Source organism: Tauraco erythrolophus, chromosome 24, assembly GCF_009769465.1.
Source record: "Tauraco erythrolophus isolate bTauEry1 chromosome 24, bTauEry1.pri, whole genome shotgun sequence".
Lineage (NCBI taxonomy): Eukaryota > Metazoa > Chordata > Aves > Musophagiformes > Musophagidae > Tauraco > Tauraco erythrolophus.
Window position 1 is genome coordinate 4,394,324 of NC_141488.1, and position 16,542 is coordinate 4,410,865.

General features: G+C 55.3%; 1 protein-coding gene across 1 annotated transcript; it reads right to left on the reverse strand.

The window, feature by feature from the left end:
• Positions 1-5,548: 5,548 nt before the first annotated feature.
• TMEM222 (transmembrane protein 222) lies at positions 5,549-11,829 on the reverse strand. Its single transcript, XM_086626207.1, has 6 exons — positions 11,711-11,829; positions 9,458-9,542; positions 8,662-8,693; positions 7,873-7,969; positions 7,585-7,715; positions 5,549-6,581 (listed from the first exon to the last, which is right to left on the reverse strand). Exons 1-6 carry the CDS (start codon positions 11,827-11,829, stop codon positions 6,494-6,496), a joined length of 552 nt encoding a protein of 183 aa, XP_086482333.1. The 3' UTR covers positions 5,549-6,493.
• Between the last annotated feature and the right edge of the window lie 4,713 nt (positions 11,830-16,542).

Genomic DNA, 16,542 nt, shown 5'->3' on the forward strand with positions numbered 1-16,542 from the left:
CCCTGTGGCTGTAGGCGTGGGGGAGCAGTGGGGCACATCCTGCGGAGTGTCCCCACCCCGTCCCTGGTAACCCTGAGGGGCAGCGAGTTTGCTGGGTCTCAGCTGCAGCCGTGCGCCGCAGCCGTGCCCACGGAGCAGAGCCTCCCTCGGTGCCTCCCTCTGCCCCGGGTGGCTGTGGCCGAAGGCTCCATCAGCCTCGTGACACCCATCTGCGCCCGGCTCCAGCCACCTCCCGAAGCAGCATCTGAGGGAGCAAACCCCCCCCTCCTGCCCTCTGGGTGCCTGGTGCTGGCAGCATCGCGGTGGGTACGCAGAACAAGTTCTGCCTCATTTCTGCGCTGGGCGTTTGGGCAGCGGGGAGGGAACGGGTTTAAGGAACAAGTCCTGTCCCGCTCCTCTTCCCTGTTCCATCCCCCCCGGACTTGTTCTTCGGGTCCGCACGGTGCGGGCAAGCCTGGATCTCCTGGGGGGAAACTGAGGCAGGAAGTATGTGCCGGAGCATTGGCAGTGTCTTTCCCACTGGTGGGTTTGCAGGTGGGCACCAGCTGCAGGACACAAACATCTCTGCAAACCAGGGAGGCTTTTCACTCCCCAAAGCTGCCCCACAGACACACACCCCCAGCAGCCTCCCCCAGCCCCCCCCTTCCCTTTCTGCCATTGCTTCTACACTGCCACGTCCCCCTCCTCAGCCATGGGGCCATCTGGCCTCGTCCACCTCCCAGGGACCCGGCTCCCGGTGCCCTCTGCCCTCCCAGTGCCTTTGATGTGCCGCTCGGATGGGCCCCAGGCATGCGGGGACGGACCCCAGCTCCCACGGGCTGGGGGGGCCGTTTGCTTTCAGCCCCTTCTTCATTTTCTAAATTTTCAATCCTCACAACAGAGCAGGGACCTCGCAGCGTTTCCACCTTCACCTCTGGCTGGGTTCCGTATGTGAGGTCTGTCCGGGCACGGAGAGACCCAGCGTTGGGTCTTGCACCCCCTTCCCATCCCCTGTCTGGGAAAAAACGTGGATGATGGGGGGGAGTGAGGATGAGGAGGGAGCCACAGCCTCGAAGGCACCATGGCCACAGGCAGCCCAGCCACCGCCGCCGGCGTTTTCAAAAGCTTCCACCGTGCAAATGCTTAAGTGCAATTTGATATTGATCCCCAGGGAGCCCTTTGATGTGCCCCCACACACACACACTCCCTGGTCAGAGGATGAGAAACTGGGGGCCCCCTCCCCTCCGGCCAGCTGCGGTAAAGTGGCTCCGCTTCAAAGGCAGCTCCGCGCCAGCCCCGCAGCGGTGGCACAGCCGGTGATGGGGCATCTGCTCCCCCGTCCCCACGGGGGAGGTCAGGGACCCCCAGCCCCACTCCTGGTGCTGAAGAAGCCCCCACACTGCGGCCGCTGGGGTGGATGGGTGACGCTCGGCCATCCCAGGCGAGGGCAGGAGGTAGTGAGATCCCACCAACGATTCGGTTCAGGTCATTTGGTGGGTTGGGACCGATCCTGCTGCTCCACTTTGCGGCCTCCCTGGCATCCAGCAGCCTCCGTCCATCCACCCCGGTGCTGGGCTGGCCATGGCAAGAGGTAGGAGAGAAAAAATGAGAGGAGCAGGGCTTGCACAGTCCAGCCTCCAGCCACGACTGGAGAGCTGTGAGCACCCTGGGCACCCGAGCGTCACTATCTTGGCACATTCAGACCGGCTGCTTCCGTCTAATCCCCAAATACCACAACCCAAACGGTGCGGCTCAGCTCCCACATGTCTCCAGCCAGATTCCCTCCAGCACCCCGAGCAGCACAAGTGGGTTAGAAAAATCCCACCACGCTTGGGAGGCGAGCAGGGACCCGGCTGGCCGGTCACAGCAGCACAGAGCCGTGCAGAGCACATTCCTGGGGGGAGTTTGTATCCTCACCTCGTGCTCCTGCACCAGGCGCGTGCAGGAAAAAGCCCTTGGAAGCCGCCTGCCATCCTCCTCCTCCTCGCTGCCATTTCGCAGCCCCGGAGTCGAAGCAGGCACAGAAGCAGGGTGGTTTGGATCGAGGGGCCGAACGGGAGAGGATCCAGGTGGTGTTTTGTAAGATGGCTGCGCCGTCACACCCCCCCAGCCTGTACACAGCCCGATTTTAAGGCTGGTCTCCTTCCCCACCGCGCAGCTTCAGCCTCTGGATATCGTAAAAAAAAAAAAAAATCGGCTGCTGCGTTAGCAATCGTTACGGCACCAGGAGGCCCAGCTTCCCTCACTCCCAGTCCAGGCAGTGGTATCCTGCTGGGAGAGGGGAAAACGAGGTCGGCTCTTTGCATCCCGCTCTGCTCCCCGTTTCTCCCAGCAGCCCCGGCCCCAGCACACGTGTCCCGTCCCCATCGGCTTGCAGGGAAATGGAAGACTGGGGGCTTAAGGGAAAGGGGAGCTATTCACAGCTAAAGGGGCTCAACCTGCGAGAGGGGGCTTATCTCCTGAGACCCCGGAGAGTTGGGGCTGTTCAGCCTGGAGAAGAGAAGGCTCCGGGGAGACCTTCCAGCACCTTCCAGTGCCTAAAGGGGCTATAAGGAAGCTGGAGAGGGGCTTTGGACAAGGGCGTGGAGTGACAGGACACGGGGCAATGGCTTTAAACTGGAAGAGGGGAGATTTCGATGAGATCTAAGGAAGAAATTCTTCCCTCTGAGGGTGCTGAGGCACTGGCACAGGCTGCCCAGAGAAGCTGTGGCTGCCCCATCCCTCGAAGTGTTCAAGGCCAGGTTGGATGAGGCTTTGGACAACCTGGTGTAGTGGAAGGTGTCCCTGCCCATGGCAGGGGCGTTGGAACTGGGATCTTGAATGTCCCTTCCAACCTAAACCATTCCATGAATCTGTGATTCTAAAAAAAGCATCCTCCTCCCCAGAGGGCTTGGCTCCCCCTGCCCAGGGCCAGGGAGGGCTCTGCCTACCGGGCAGAGGCTGAGGGAACAGCACAGGGCAAGAGCAGGCAGAGTCCCTTCTCCTCCCAAACATAACAATGACCCTTGGCAGGTCCCTGGCTTTGAGATCCGGCATCAAACCCCGCAAACGATTCCCACGTTGTGGCAATGGGGTCCCTCCTGCTCCCAGAACCCCCCTTCCCAACAGCAGGTCTGAAAACAAGGCTGTGAGTTTTGCCTTGGAGCAGAGCAAAGGGCAAGTTCATAAAGTAAAAGATGTGGGAGTATTGGCGTCCGGCTCCTGCGGGCAGCCAGACACGCTGCCCCGGGGCAGGAGAGCGGCCGGAGCGCAGTGGGGCAGGGGGGGAACACCAACCGTGCTCCTAGCTGGAAGGAGGAGAGAGTCTTGACTATAAGAGATGCGGCATTTGGAGACATCCACAGAAATAAGTTTATTTCCCCTACCATCAGGATTATGAAACCACAGAAGCAGAGTTTAAATATTTACAAAGTAATCCAGCGCCCCATGGAGATGAAGAGAACAAAGGATGAGGAGGGTCTGGAGGGCTCACCCTCACTGGAGAGCAACGAACGGCAAAGCCCCGGAGCTCTGCAGCACAAGCACGTGCAACGGGCACAGGAGGGGGGCACAAAACTGGCACCTGGAAGGTGAAGGACGGGTGAACCTTTAACGTGGCCAAGTCAAAGGGGGCACCATGAAGAAGCCGGTAGTGGGACGGAGGAAGATGCAGGGAGAGGACGTTCCTTACTCACCCACCCCTCTGCCACCTCCCACGCCAGGAGGAAGCAGCCCACTGCCCACACAACCGCAGCCGCTGGCTGCAGCGCTGGCCTGACACTACCACAGCGTAGGAAACCAGTAAATCCGACCAGCCCACCTCCCTCTCCCAGCATCCCACCTCTGCGGGCACCATCCTTCGTTGCATGAGTACACACAGCTTTGCGTGTCCAGCACGGAGGTGCGGGCTGGCTCTGCGGTACCTCGGCTCCGGGTCTTGCTCTCCCGTTAGCCACATTTCCTTCGGATGCCCAGAGCCGTCCTCCGTCTCTGTCGATGGAAGCGGGACGGCTGGTCAGCCAGGACTTGGGTGAGGTGCTGCCCTCCTTCCCTGGCAAACAGCAGTCCAACCCGCTACGAGGCCCGTTCGGTGCCGACGATAAGTCTCTGTTGGCAACCCAGATCTGCTAAAAAGCGTTAGGAGCAAAACGACAAGGGGGTTCTCACGGTGGGGAATGGCACTCGACATGTTTTCAGAAGGGCCAGGAGCAGGGATGTGGCCAGTGGCCCCGCTCCCAGCCTCCCCTGACAGCCTGGAGTCTCAGCTTTGGCAACGCTCGTATAGCTTATCGATAAAACCCCGGCGCGACGTGCGAGGCAGGCCCAAGAGTCTCTGGGTTATTGCTACAGGCTTCAGCCCTGGGCCAGGGACTCCCAGCACATCCTTGGCGGGCCACTGAGAAATCGTACTTAAATTAAAAACAGAGGCAAAGGACTCATCTCTCCTGTTCAAGGCGCTCATCCTAGGGCACGGTAGCCAGCGGGCTCGCTGGGTGGAGACCGCAGCAACACAGGGCAGCCCAGTACGACACCAGCCTTTCATCATGAGGTTCTCTTTGATCAAGAGCTCGGCTTTCTGATCAGCCCCAGGCCCAGCACCCGCCACCCGACTTTCCACGCGCGCTTGAAACGACGGCACAGAGCAGACATCGACGACTGTTTCAGTTCCAGGCAGACGGGGAAGGGTGCCGAGGTCTGCACACCTTCTCCACCCACCCCAGAAAGGCCAGCACCAGATGACAGACAACTGGGTGCCAGGGAGAAGGGAGAGGTTTAAGGGGCTATTTAAAAGTGACCGAGGAAGAGGAGGAAATGCAGAAATGGAGAAGGCCAAGAGGAGTCCCCGAGCCTCCCACATGGCTAGAGGAGTTGGAGAGGTGGAAGCGGATGGAAAGGCACACTGGGACAGGTGTGAGAGCCAGGAGGGTGACTGTGAATGGGCTCCCCAGTCAGAGGAAGCCACAGAGATGGCAGGCAGGCGAGAAGAGCTTTCTTGCTGGCCACGAGCACTCCTTGAGGTTGAAATTCATCAGGTAGTGGAGTAAAGACCTGCTCTTTCATGGCATGAGTGGAAAAGCCATTCTCCATCCTCTGCAGTCAGAGGGGATCTGCTCAACTGGACATAACCCTTCAGCCACACTTTTTTTTAAAAAGTCACCTGGCTCAGAGCCCCACAGAAAGCAGCATCTGCAGGCCAGAGCCTCAGCAAACACAGACCCAGACTTCTTGTCCTGGAAAACGTCCTGGGTCACATCCAAATCCACTTCCCACCTAGCACTCACGAACAACTTACTACCCGTCCTGCCTGATCCGGGGCTCAGAAGGCCCATCAGCCCCCAACGCTGCCAGACCAGCATTTCTCACATCAAAGCCAGTCCTGCAAAGTGTTTTTACCCGAGGTGTGCTCTTTGAAGCACACCAAGGAAGTAAACAGACCTTCTTGCTCACTGCCCTGAAACCAGCCGCAAGAAAGCCAGTGCCCCAGTTTGCTGCTGCAAAGCCCAACCAGAACACGAGTATCTTCCAGTCCCTTCACCTCTTTTTTGAATCTCTGATGGCCCCACTAAGCTCAGGTCTCAGGTGCTGCTTTCAAAACCCTACGCTAAGCCTTCTGCCCCAGAAACACGCAGCTGCTGCTGCTGCCACCTCTGCAGGCTCAGATATGCTGCGACACACGAAGCAGGAGGGATCAAAGCAAAGTCAGCGGCTCGTGACAAGCGTAACGACCGCTTTAGATATTCAGAGCACAGGGAGAAGCGGAGAAGCTCTGTTTTCTCTGGCACAAGCTAAAAGGGACGCAGCAGTACACTCCCAACTCTGCAACAGGCAGAGCTGAAAGTGTGCAGGCTGCCATGAGCCATGCCCAAGCCAGTCGATCGACTTTCCTGCCTTTCTGGGCTCACCAGCAGGACCAGATGAATTTGCCCTGCCACGGAGCGCTCCTCTATGCGTCTCCTCAGAGGAGCATCCCGCTGTCAACACCCTTCTGTCACTACTGGGGAGACTGTCAGTGAGTGCTGTGGCACCCTACATCCCCAGGAAGAACCCCACACCTCCACTTTGAAACATGTGCTACGAGAGAGTCACTCAACAGGGAAACAACAACTCCTTCTTGGAGACTCAGGAAATCTGAGGAAGCATCTGATGAAGTCTGCCAAGAGGAAGAAACCAAGTGATCAGAGAGAACCTTACGAGGTGGATCTGCTAATGCTCCTTGCAGCATCACTTTGCAATGAAAGCAAAGGTGCCCACGCCTCTCCTTTCCTGTGTTTCTACCTACCAAATTGCAGAAAGGAAGCATATTGAAGGAGAGAGTAGGAGGCTCCAGGACCCCTGACATTGGGCGATACCATCAACAGAACAAAAACAGAAGGAAAAGAAGCCAGTTCCAGGAAACAAAGATGAGCTGTTACAATGGAGTGGAGTTGCCACCTTCCCCGGAAAACGCCTCTCAGAGTCCCATGCCTCCATCTCACTGGATCAGTCACGGTTTCCTCCTTCGTGTGCCCACGGAACGGGGAGTTCACAGCTGCCATCACCGCAAGTGGAGCGTCAGAACAACGGTCACGATCAGCCCCAAGAAGAGGACAAAGGGAAGCCAGGTCTTCACAAATCCCCCTATGCTGCAAGATGGGAAAAAGGGGGAGGGTTTAAAAGTAAGAAATCAGCAAAGACAAAAGGGAGAAAAGGATGTGAGAGCAACTGGGGAAATCAGAGGGAGACAGGTGCCCTTCTGACTTTCTTATCCATTGCTGGCACTGCCACACATCACATCCCGGAGATTCACTCAGTGTTTAAAATTGAGACTAAATCAGGTCCACAGACAACTGTATCATGAACAATAGGGCTGGACTCTCCTTCCAGCTTAAATTCAGGTCGAAGACCAGCACGTTTCATACCTGCACAGGCAGGAGTGGTGACAGGAGACCAACAAAAATGAAACCTCATTACTGCCAGGCCTTGTTATTCAGACTGCTGGTGTATTTAACGAAGACAGCAGGGACTACACTTGCCTAAAAGTTGATAGAGAAGCTCTTCCAGAACAGGGGAGACCCAACAGAAGTGGGGCAACTCAAAAGCTTTATGCAGGGCAGTCTTTGCAGAATCTCCTCTTCAGGCACGAGGAGCTGAAATGGAGATGAAGTGCCCTGTCTAGTAAGGAGAGCTCGGGGTTTCCCTCTCCACTCAAGTTCGAAGCTCTATACCAGTTGGAAATCTGACTAGGTTTTATGTAAACAAGATTCAAGAGAGGGAAGAGAAACCAGTAATCCTTGGAGACAAGCCAGTCTGTGGCCTTATGTTCTGACCTAACCCCACCAACAGACAACACAGAGTGAGATTTGCTTCAGCTAGCATTTCTCAAATTCGAAGCACCCTAAATTAGCTGCCAGATACAGTATGTTAGGAGCAGCATCTGGTGAAACCCAGAAAGCACCCTTGGTTCTTATTCCTAAGAAGAGGCAGCACGTAGTGACAGTACCACCTACCAGCAACATACATCTCTCCCCCACAACACGTGAGTGTTTCTCCCTTCTCCACAGGACAGTCTGAGGCTTTGGAGAGCGAGGAAGAACGAAAGAAACAGAGACCCTTTGCCTGCTGAATCTAGACTGCTCCTCAGCTCACCTTACATACTTCCCATACAGGAGTGAGAAGAAGCAGAGTTTCACCATGTTCCAGGAGGTGCTGTTATCGTATCTCATCAAGTTTAAGGCCAGAGCCACATGAGAATGGCAGTTATCACAGCAAAGGTTGTGCTGGAAGAGAAAAAGGGGCACAGGATTAGAAATCGTGACCTTGGGGCTCCCCAGTTCTGCACCCTGTGCTGGTGCAGACCTGCAGGTCCCACTCCTGCAGCAAGGACCCAGAGATATTTCTCCACACACAGACAGGGCATCACCACCGGAGCCGTACCATTCGGTGCTTGTACTCCTCCGAGGCATCATGTACGGCCGTGTCCCAGGCATTGGGACCACTGGAGTATACTTTGCTGGGATCCAGTTTCCAGTACCTAGAAGGAGGAGAACAGATCCCTTCACGTTAGTGCTGCACCTTCACAAGTTCTTGCTCTTCCCAGCAGAAAGATACTTCAAGGACTTAGAGAAATCCACTACCTCTGGAGTCCACGGAGCCGAGCTCTTCCAGACAAGCGTACGCTGCAGAGGGCAGCGGAAACTACTGCTCAGCACCCTCAGCCCCCCAGAGAGAGAAACTGCAGACCTCAGGGGCACAGACAAAACTCTGAACTGCTTTCACGTCCTGTGATGTGAAACCTTCAGGCCATTCAAAACGTAAACGTGACCCGACAGACACACAAAACCCAGGCACCTCTCCTCCTCCTCCTCCCAGAAAATCATTAACAGGATGTGAGCGATGACAGTTCATTAGCACAGCACAGGCAGTATTTACTTGGAGTGCTTGTTGTTAACATTATCTTAAAATGTTTTAGCCTTCTCTTTTTTTTTTTTTTTTAATAAGGGCTCCGTACAACTCTCATTATTAATACCATTACGTTGCTGTCACGCTTCTCAAAAGATTTAATTTAACGTGGTTTCTTGAAAAGCAGAGACACAGTAGCCATCCACTTGAATTAGGGCATCTGAACAACAAGAAAAGCAATATCGTAGCACGTCTGTCTCCAGGAATTAAAGGACATCTGCAGGTCAGTCGGTTAGTTTAATAAAAACTAACATGAGCACTTACTTCACTGGCTTCCCAAATGCCATGTTGTCTTCCTACAAAAAAGGAAAAACGTCTCAAGAGGATAACCCCGCGCAATATTCATGACATGCTTCTCGCTGGAAGGCCTCGCAGCCCACGATCGCTTAGCGACACAACCGTCGCGCTGCCTCAGCAGTCTCAGGACACCAATCTTTTTTGTGTGTCTGGATCCAGATTCCAGTTGTTTTCACGCTCCTGTGCTGGGCACGAGTGTATTTATACTCTATACATGGTGACATCATCTAGCTACACGGTATATGTACCTTTCTCCCTGTTTTGTGGTTGTTGGGTTTTTTCCCCATTGTTAATACCTTGTTAATTCAAAGTTGTAAGTGTCCCAACCTATTAAGAGTATTAATTATCCCAACTTAAAACTCCCTTACTGTCAAAATCCACCAGAGAGTTTACAAGACTGGCACATACCTGATGCTAAGCAGCATGACAGTGACAGGCATGCCAAGGAAGTTGGAAGGCAGCTTCTGTTACTCACAATTAAGGTCTAAAATTCCCAATTAAGAGCCTGAACGACAAGATTTTCCCCCTTCTTCTCATCAAACCAAACTAGCCACTATCTAAGATATCCCCCAAGTGACCCTCACTGGATAGCAGCCCACGGAGTGCTAGCAAAGATCCATGACCCCCAGAAACATCTCAAGCCATTACTTTGTAGAACTTGGAGCTGCAAAACGCAGGGGAATGGTTTAAAAGTCACCAAGGAAGGTGAGAAGCAGACGGAGCACAGATTCCGCTTACGCACCCGCATCCATCGCCTACTTACCGAGACAAAGTACGGCCCCGCGAAGTCCCGGATGACTCCGGTCGACGTGCAGATGCCCATGTGGCCGATGATGGGGAAGAGCCATCTACCGAGGCAAGAAGCGAAGCATCAGGCTGAGATATTTGCCCCCCAAGCCCACCGAGGGCATGCGACATGCTGCCAGAGCGGCTGCGCGACCAGCTGCATGGCACAGGAGAGACGGGCACAGTTGGCGTGCCACAGGGAGCCGAGGGAGGAAAGCAGGTGAAGCAAAGCCAGGGAAAGACTGGCAAAGACACGGAAGAGGTACAAGCGGAAGAAAAACACACAGGGAATACCCCAAGCTATGCTGACAAGGAGGTCGAGAGTCAGCTCGTCTGTGGGGCAGGCAGGCTCCGGGATTTTAGCGGCGGTTATGGAGAGCACAAGGCTCCAGAGACCTGCACTACCCACGTCCCTGATCAGGGAAGGGTGAGCCCTGGGCTCCCAGACCAAACCCATCTCTGTATCCAAGTAAAAAGTTTACATCTAGGAGAAGCTGCCTTGAGATAAAAAACGAACTTTCCACTTCAACATCTGAAAATAAAGTCATCCTGTCCATCTTCCCATCCACACTGCATTTTTTCCCGGCAAACTAGATTCTGGCACCTCAGAAAGAAAACAGGGCTCCGGGAAGAGCATTCTCACCCCTAAACGATCCCATTGCTTTGTAGACTTTCTCCTGCCCGCAGGATACGCACAGCCCCAGGAAGCAGCGGGTCTGTATCCCAAACCTTTGCCATCATCATCACTTAGAAGCAAATACTTCAGGCCAAGTAAATACTTCAGGCTCTCTCCCACATCCTCCAGCAATCCCAGGTTTGCCGACCTCTCTCCCATTCCTTACTCCTCTCCCATTCCTTACTCCTCTCTCCCTCAGGGACTGCACGCGGCGACTGATGTTTCAGAAGAGATTACAGCAACGCTGAACAGCAGCAGCTTCACAAGCCACGGCTCAATTAGAGGGATCCTAAATCTATCCGAACAAAAAGGGACTGAGGCAGTCGGAGGCTGCGAGGAAACAAGGCACACGCGCCGATAAGCGCCGCTGAGGTCATAACCACGCAGCTCCTGTTGATGACGTAACTCTGTGAGGTAGAGGAAGGACTCTGCGAAGTCTGATGTCCTGCGCTCATGACACTGACCCTCCGCGTGCTGCTACCGGGTGGGACGCACAGCAGCCGGGCAGTTGGGCTACCTGGGAAACGTTTCATCAGCCACAAGGTACAGCTGAGCGTTGCCACCTTCAAAGGTCGAGACGCTTCTTTCTATTTTTAATTCTCCTCTCAGCACTGACTAGCTCCCAAGCCTCCAAATCCAAGGAGGACAGGAAACATCAGAGGGAAAAAGTGGAGCTGTTACGCAATCTAAGGAAAGATTGTGCCAAATAACAACACCAAAATTCCTACTGCAAAACAAAAGCCACAGGGAGATGTCACTGGTCAGCAGGGAACGAACCCACGAACACATACAGGTGCCCAATGACTCTGGCAGCAGGACAGCTCTCTTCACCAGTCCCAGAGGGAGATAAGAAGGTTAAAAGCTTTGGAAAATCCTCCGGCAAAAGAAAAGGTGGAAATTTTAAGCAATCAAAGAAGAAAAGAGGTAAAAAGCAAAGTTGGTTTGTAGCTGTGCGCGAGACAGCGGCGGAAAAGTTGCAGCTTCTCCTCCGCGAGGCGCGTCCCGGTGCCAATCCCGATCCTGGCACGGACCACACCACGTCTTCTACCTGACTGCCGGCTCTGGCTCGGCAAACACCCTCACCTGATTTGACCCGCGGGGAAGAGGAAGGCACGAACCCGAGCCTCCGCGTTCCCAGCCTACCCCCAAAGCCACAGCTCCCAGCTTCCCGCTTTCCCACGACCAGGGGAAAACTCCGCTCTCCTCGGAGCCAGCTTGCGCTCGACTGGCGCGCCCGGGAAGGCAAATCCGCTCCCAGCTCATCAAAAGCGAAGCGCCGAGACGCTCCTCGAGGCATCAGGTGGTCGGCGACTGCCGCCACCAAACCTTTGCTCCATGAAAGGCTTCCCACGCTTCGCCGGATCCCTCCGCTCCCGCAGGGACAAGCCCGCTGCTCGCAGCGCTCCCCACACACGCCCGTGCTGCAGGGCAGGGGGAGCCCTCCCCAGGGGCGGATCCCACCCGGGCCCCCCCAGCACCCCGCAGCGGGCCGGGCCGTTCCCGGCAGCGCGGCACAGGCTCGGCCCGGCCGGGCCGCCCGGGGCCCGCACTCACGTCAGGACGGGGATGGGTGTCCACACCACGCAGTACGGAAAGCGGCCGCGCTCGGCGTCCAGCCCGGCCCCGCCACCGCCACCATTGAACTGCTTCATCTTGGCCTCCGCTTCCGCCATCACCGGGGCCCGGCCCCCCCGCCGCCGCCACCGGCGGCCGCGTTTGCGTCACTTCCTGGAGACCGCACCTGCTTCCGGGCACGGCCGGTAACCAGGAAGCGGGAGCGGGCGGGCTGGCGCACGGCGTGGCGCCGGCGGGGGGGGGCAGCTTCTCCGGGCCCTCGCCGTTCTGGAGAGGGGGTCCGGGCTGGAGGTCCCCCGCCCGCTGCCCAGCCCGGGCAGGGACCTGCGGCTCCCCCCGGGGCTCCGGCGGCTCCGTGCGGGGCAGGAGGGTCGTTTCACAGCGGGGCTCTGGGCCCCGGCGGGCACCTTCGCCCCCCGCACCTACCTTGCGCGGATCCGCCGCTCGAACGGCGGCAGCCAACTCCTCCCTGTTGCCCTTCCAAAGATCAGAAGTTGGAAGCGTCATTCCCAGGTGGAACCCCTCAGGAAAGCACAAAAGCAGAAACAAACATCGCACTGAGCCTCCCCCGAGAGAGGAGGTGGTGCAGGTACTGCAAAGGGAGGAACAGCACTTACAAATGGAGAACCGGAGTAGAAAAATAACAATCGCTTTATTAGGAAGTTTAATTCAAACTACACGAGAAAGCTGAAGAAGAAATATGTTTATTCCAGATTTCCGCCCACCACAACACGCTCAGCAAAATACAGGGTGACAACTCACCGAACTATGGGAAGAACAGGGAGGACAGCGCTCACCCCAGCCCCAGGACAGGGATGTTCTGCCCAGCGGGTGCAGGAGAGCTGCCGAGCGCCCAGACCCCACTCTCCTCTTGGCGTCCTTCCATGCTTTCCTTGGAAGCCGCTCATTTCCTCCTCCCGCAGACCTTGAGCTGCATTTCCAGAGTGCCCAGAGCTCTCCAGCACAGTGTGTGGTGTCACACAGCACCATGCCAAGGGGTTGTGCCACTAAAACAGTCTTGGCACCTTCCCGCACACAGTTGGGTTCCCAACATCAGTACAAACTTACAGCTTCCACGTAGCCCCACTTTTTCCTGAAATTTCTCCTTCATCACAGACTTTTCTTATCTCTACGCATTCTGCTTTCCATTACCTGACTTTGCTCAAAGCCAAGTCCAGCCTTCCACATTTACCAACACACTCTCTGCTCTGGGGACAGAACAGCACTTCCACGCTCACCGAATTTTAGACTAATGAAGCTTCCAGCTTGAAAGCCCAGGAGATGGGTAACCTCTGCCCACAGCAGAGGCACATCAGGGAGGAGGACACCAGTCTGGAGTTGCCACTATGGCAGTAGAAAGCATTGGCTAACAGTCTAGTTTAGAGGTGGCCTACCCGCCCTCCATACACGCTAACCCGTCCTATGAGTACTCGGGCTTCAACACAACTAGCTTAGTAATGCTCTGCAGACTACATTTCCTCACCTCCCCCGTGCCCTCAGGAGATCATCTAACATCCCACCTTATTTCCTAGTCTAGATCATGTTTTAGGACAGCCTCTCCAAGACGGAGGGGCAGAGCCACCCACCGACACGCTCATGTCGAGTCGAGCTGTGGCGTGGGCATCATCTGGGCATGACCTGTCACTGCGTCAGAGTTGATCGAGAGCCTGAGACTGTGCTCCTCGGGATCTGACGGTGAGGAAATTCACAAAACAGTCCAGTTCCAAAAGGGAGAAAGCCAAGGAAAGACAGACACCCTCGAGAGCAAAGCCATGCCTGGTGCTTTGGTTTCTAACGGACGCTTCCTATTTTGGCACTTGGGATGGAAGATGCACACAAAGGTTGTATGTGTTTCAGTGAACACTTTTTGTTCAATGAAGAAAAATACTTGCATTGATTTGCTCCAGGCGAACATAAATATCGGAGACGGTTAAAATCTATGAATAGGGGCCAATGTTCACATCAGCTAATGTGGCCCTGGCGCGTTTGTCGGATTAGGCAATGGATTTGCTCTTCCTGCTCGTGTCTCCGAGACTGCTAAGCAGCATTATCACCAGGGACCAGCTCCCTTGGCAAAGCCACGCTGCAAGGACGACAGCGACAGCCTCAGCAGGACGCGTCTCCCCGCAGTGCCGCCTCACACCCTCCCCTCCCGCGTGGGCAGGGGGCATTTCAGACAGCCCAGTTTATTCCCTCTTAAACCAAGCGCAGGAAAGCAAACCCAGCTGTTGGAGCACGGGAAGAACACCGTTTTCCCCAGGCTGGATTAAAAAAAAAATAAAAATAAATCAATACAGCACTCCTGTACTGCACAGCTTTCCTTTGTGTTTGTCAGGCAAGCAGAAGGGCTCTCCATCCCCAGTAGCGCACTGGCAGAAAACGGGTGAGCTGTAGCTGACAGCAGGGTCTTCCTAGTGACAACTGGAAAGCTGCTGCTGTTCTACTGCTATTGATCTAAGCAGAATACAAAACACCTGAAGTCAGCAGGGAAAAATAGCTGCAGTTGGAAAAGAAACTGCAGGGAGGGGGTGGGGGGGTGGTGGAAGTGGGGAGGGGGAGAGCAGGTAAAAAGTTCTCCATGCATAAAATTAAAGGCCGGGCTTTTTATCGCAGCTATCTTGCCTGACTACAACGCTGGATCGATGCACAGAGCGGGAATACTGCCATCATTGTTTCTGCAATCTCTCATTTGACGAGAAACAAAAGGTTTCACTCCCACTTCTGCCAGCGACTTGCCACCGATGGTTCCTCTCTCCCGTCAGCCCAAAACCTCCTCAGGACAACCATCTCTGCCTACTCGCTGCAGGTGCCAGGGCATGGCTCGTGCCCCGGAGACGCGGAGCCCTTCCGAGAAGAGAGCCTTTCCGCTCCGGGAAGGAGTGGCCCAGACCGTGCAGCGCTTTGGCTTTGTCCAAAGCCATGGCGATGGCTGGAGCTCGGCCGGGAAGGGGTTCGGATACCTCCCCTTCCCACCCTGGCTCATCTCTGAGCCTGAAAGAAGCAGGCACCCAGCCAGCTCTTGTTCAGCAAGCGGCTTCCTTGGGAACCTTCCCTGTTGTGACAGCTCAAACATTGCAGGGACTGCCAGAACCAAACCACTCCAGGAGGAGATCCCCTCCCCCTTCTGACATTGACAACCGAGGCAGCAGCAGGCAACACCGCGTGCAGGAGACGCTCTAAAATGTCAGCGAGGCGCAGGCTGATGGAGGACACCAAGGCGTCCTTCCCCCGCCCTGGAGGTGATGCTGGGGTGGGTTGCTTTGCGGTTTTTGTTGTTCCTTTCCTGAGGTCTGTGCCCGCTGCAGTCTGACAGCCTCTAATCGCTCAGCGTGAACCAGAAACGTCGCTGCCGTCTGTACTGATGATGGTGCTGCTCACACGCGCGAGAACACACGCAGGCGCAGCCACCCACCCCACAAAGCGTGCCCCAAAGTCATCTCACCCCTCAGCTCTAACCTTCGGGTCTTTTCGGCTTCCCTGTCACTTGAAAGCTGCATTTCCTTCTCTCTCCCTCTCCGATTGACAGACTCAATCCAGAGGGCAACTTCTATGCTTAAAGGGAAAGCCACTGGTTTCTCAGGGACACGGGACACAAGGTGGAAGTGCTCCCAGAGCCAAGTGCAAGTCACGATGATTTCTCCACCATGAAATCCACAAAAAGGCCCACCTGCTCTCCTTGCCAGCCCCAGAGGGGTTCCCCATCGGTCTCACCTCCCGCAGCAGCAAGGCCCGAACGAGCTACAAGCAGCAAAACAGGCAGAGGACTGAATTCCTCCCCGCAGCAACAGCAGGCAGTTTCCTGACACTCCGCTCCCATTTTGCTCAGAGACAGGAGCCATCTTGAGCCCTTTGCTGACTCGTTCCTGGCACTGCCAACAGCCACACCAGAGAAAAGCGAATTCATCCGTAGGGCTGCGATTGCCCCTCTCCCCATATCCCAGAGCATATCGTTCCTTTCCCTCCTCAACCCAAATCCCTTACCCAAATTACAAGTAAAACTCATTTTCTAGGTCCTTCTAGCCGTTTCCACCCACGATTCAAGCACTCGGCTTCCCCTTCCACGCTTCCTCTTTGTCCAACCATTCAGTCCAAGATCTGACCTAGTTAGTTCATTGCCAATTCCAGCTGTGGATGCACATTGCTTTGCTAGAGCAGAGCTGCCTTTTGAAGCAATCATTTATAATCAGACAGGATTTGAAATGAAGAGGCCTCAAAAGGCCTTCGGCTGAAAGGTGTCCAAGGGGAATTTTTAAGAGAAGAGTTCGAATGGGTTCTGGAAACAGCAGACTGGTTTTCTAACTCTTAAGGCCTGGCATTCTGCAGCTTGGAGGGCAGGAAAGTATTTGGGAGGTTTTGCAGCAGGAGCCCAGAGGAGTTTGTGGTGTCCTTGAGCAAGGGATCATCTCTGGGTCTAAATGCTGATGTCCAACACACCAGGCTGAGTGCGAGACACGTTAAGGCAATAAGTGTGCTGTTTCTGCCAGCGGAAACATCTCAGAAGATGAGTCAGTAACGTGGTGACTCAGGCAGGCGACCTCAGGTCTGCCCCACAGTCTAAGTCACCAGGGCTCTGCTTCTCAGAGCAAGAGGCTATTTAAGAAGAGCTAAAAGGCAAGGATGGACTGTTTTCCTCGCTCAGTTTTTCTGCTCCCCCTCGCTCACCTCTAACTCCTGGGTTCAGCAAGGACTCAACGAGGATTCTATCAATTTTACCCCCCCCACCCTGACAAAACATGATTCAGAGCATCTAACTGCATTACAGCACCCTTCGTCGTCCTGTAAGACGTGTGCATCACTTCTCTCTACCCCAG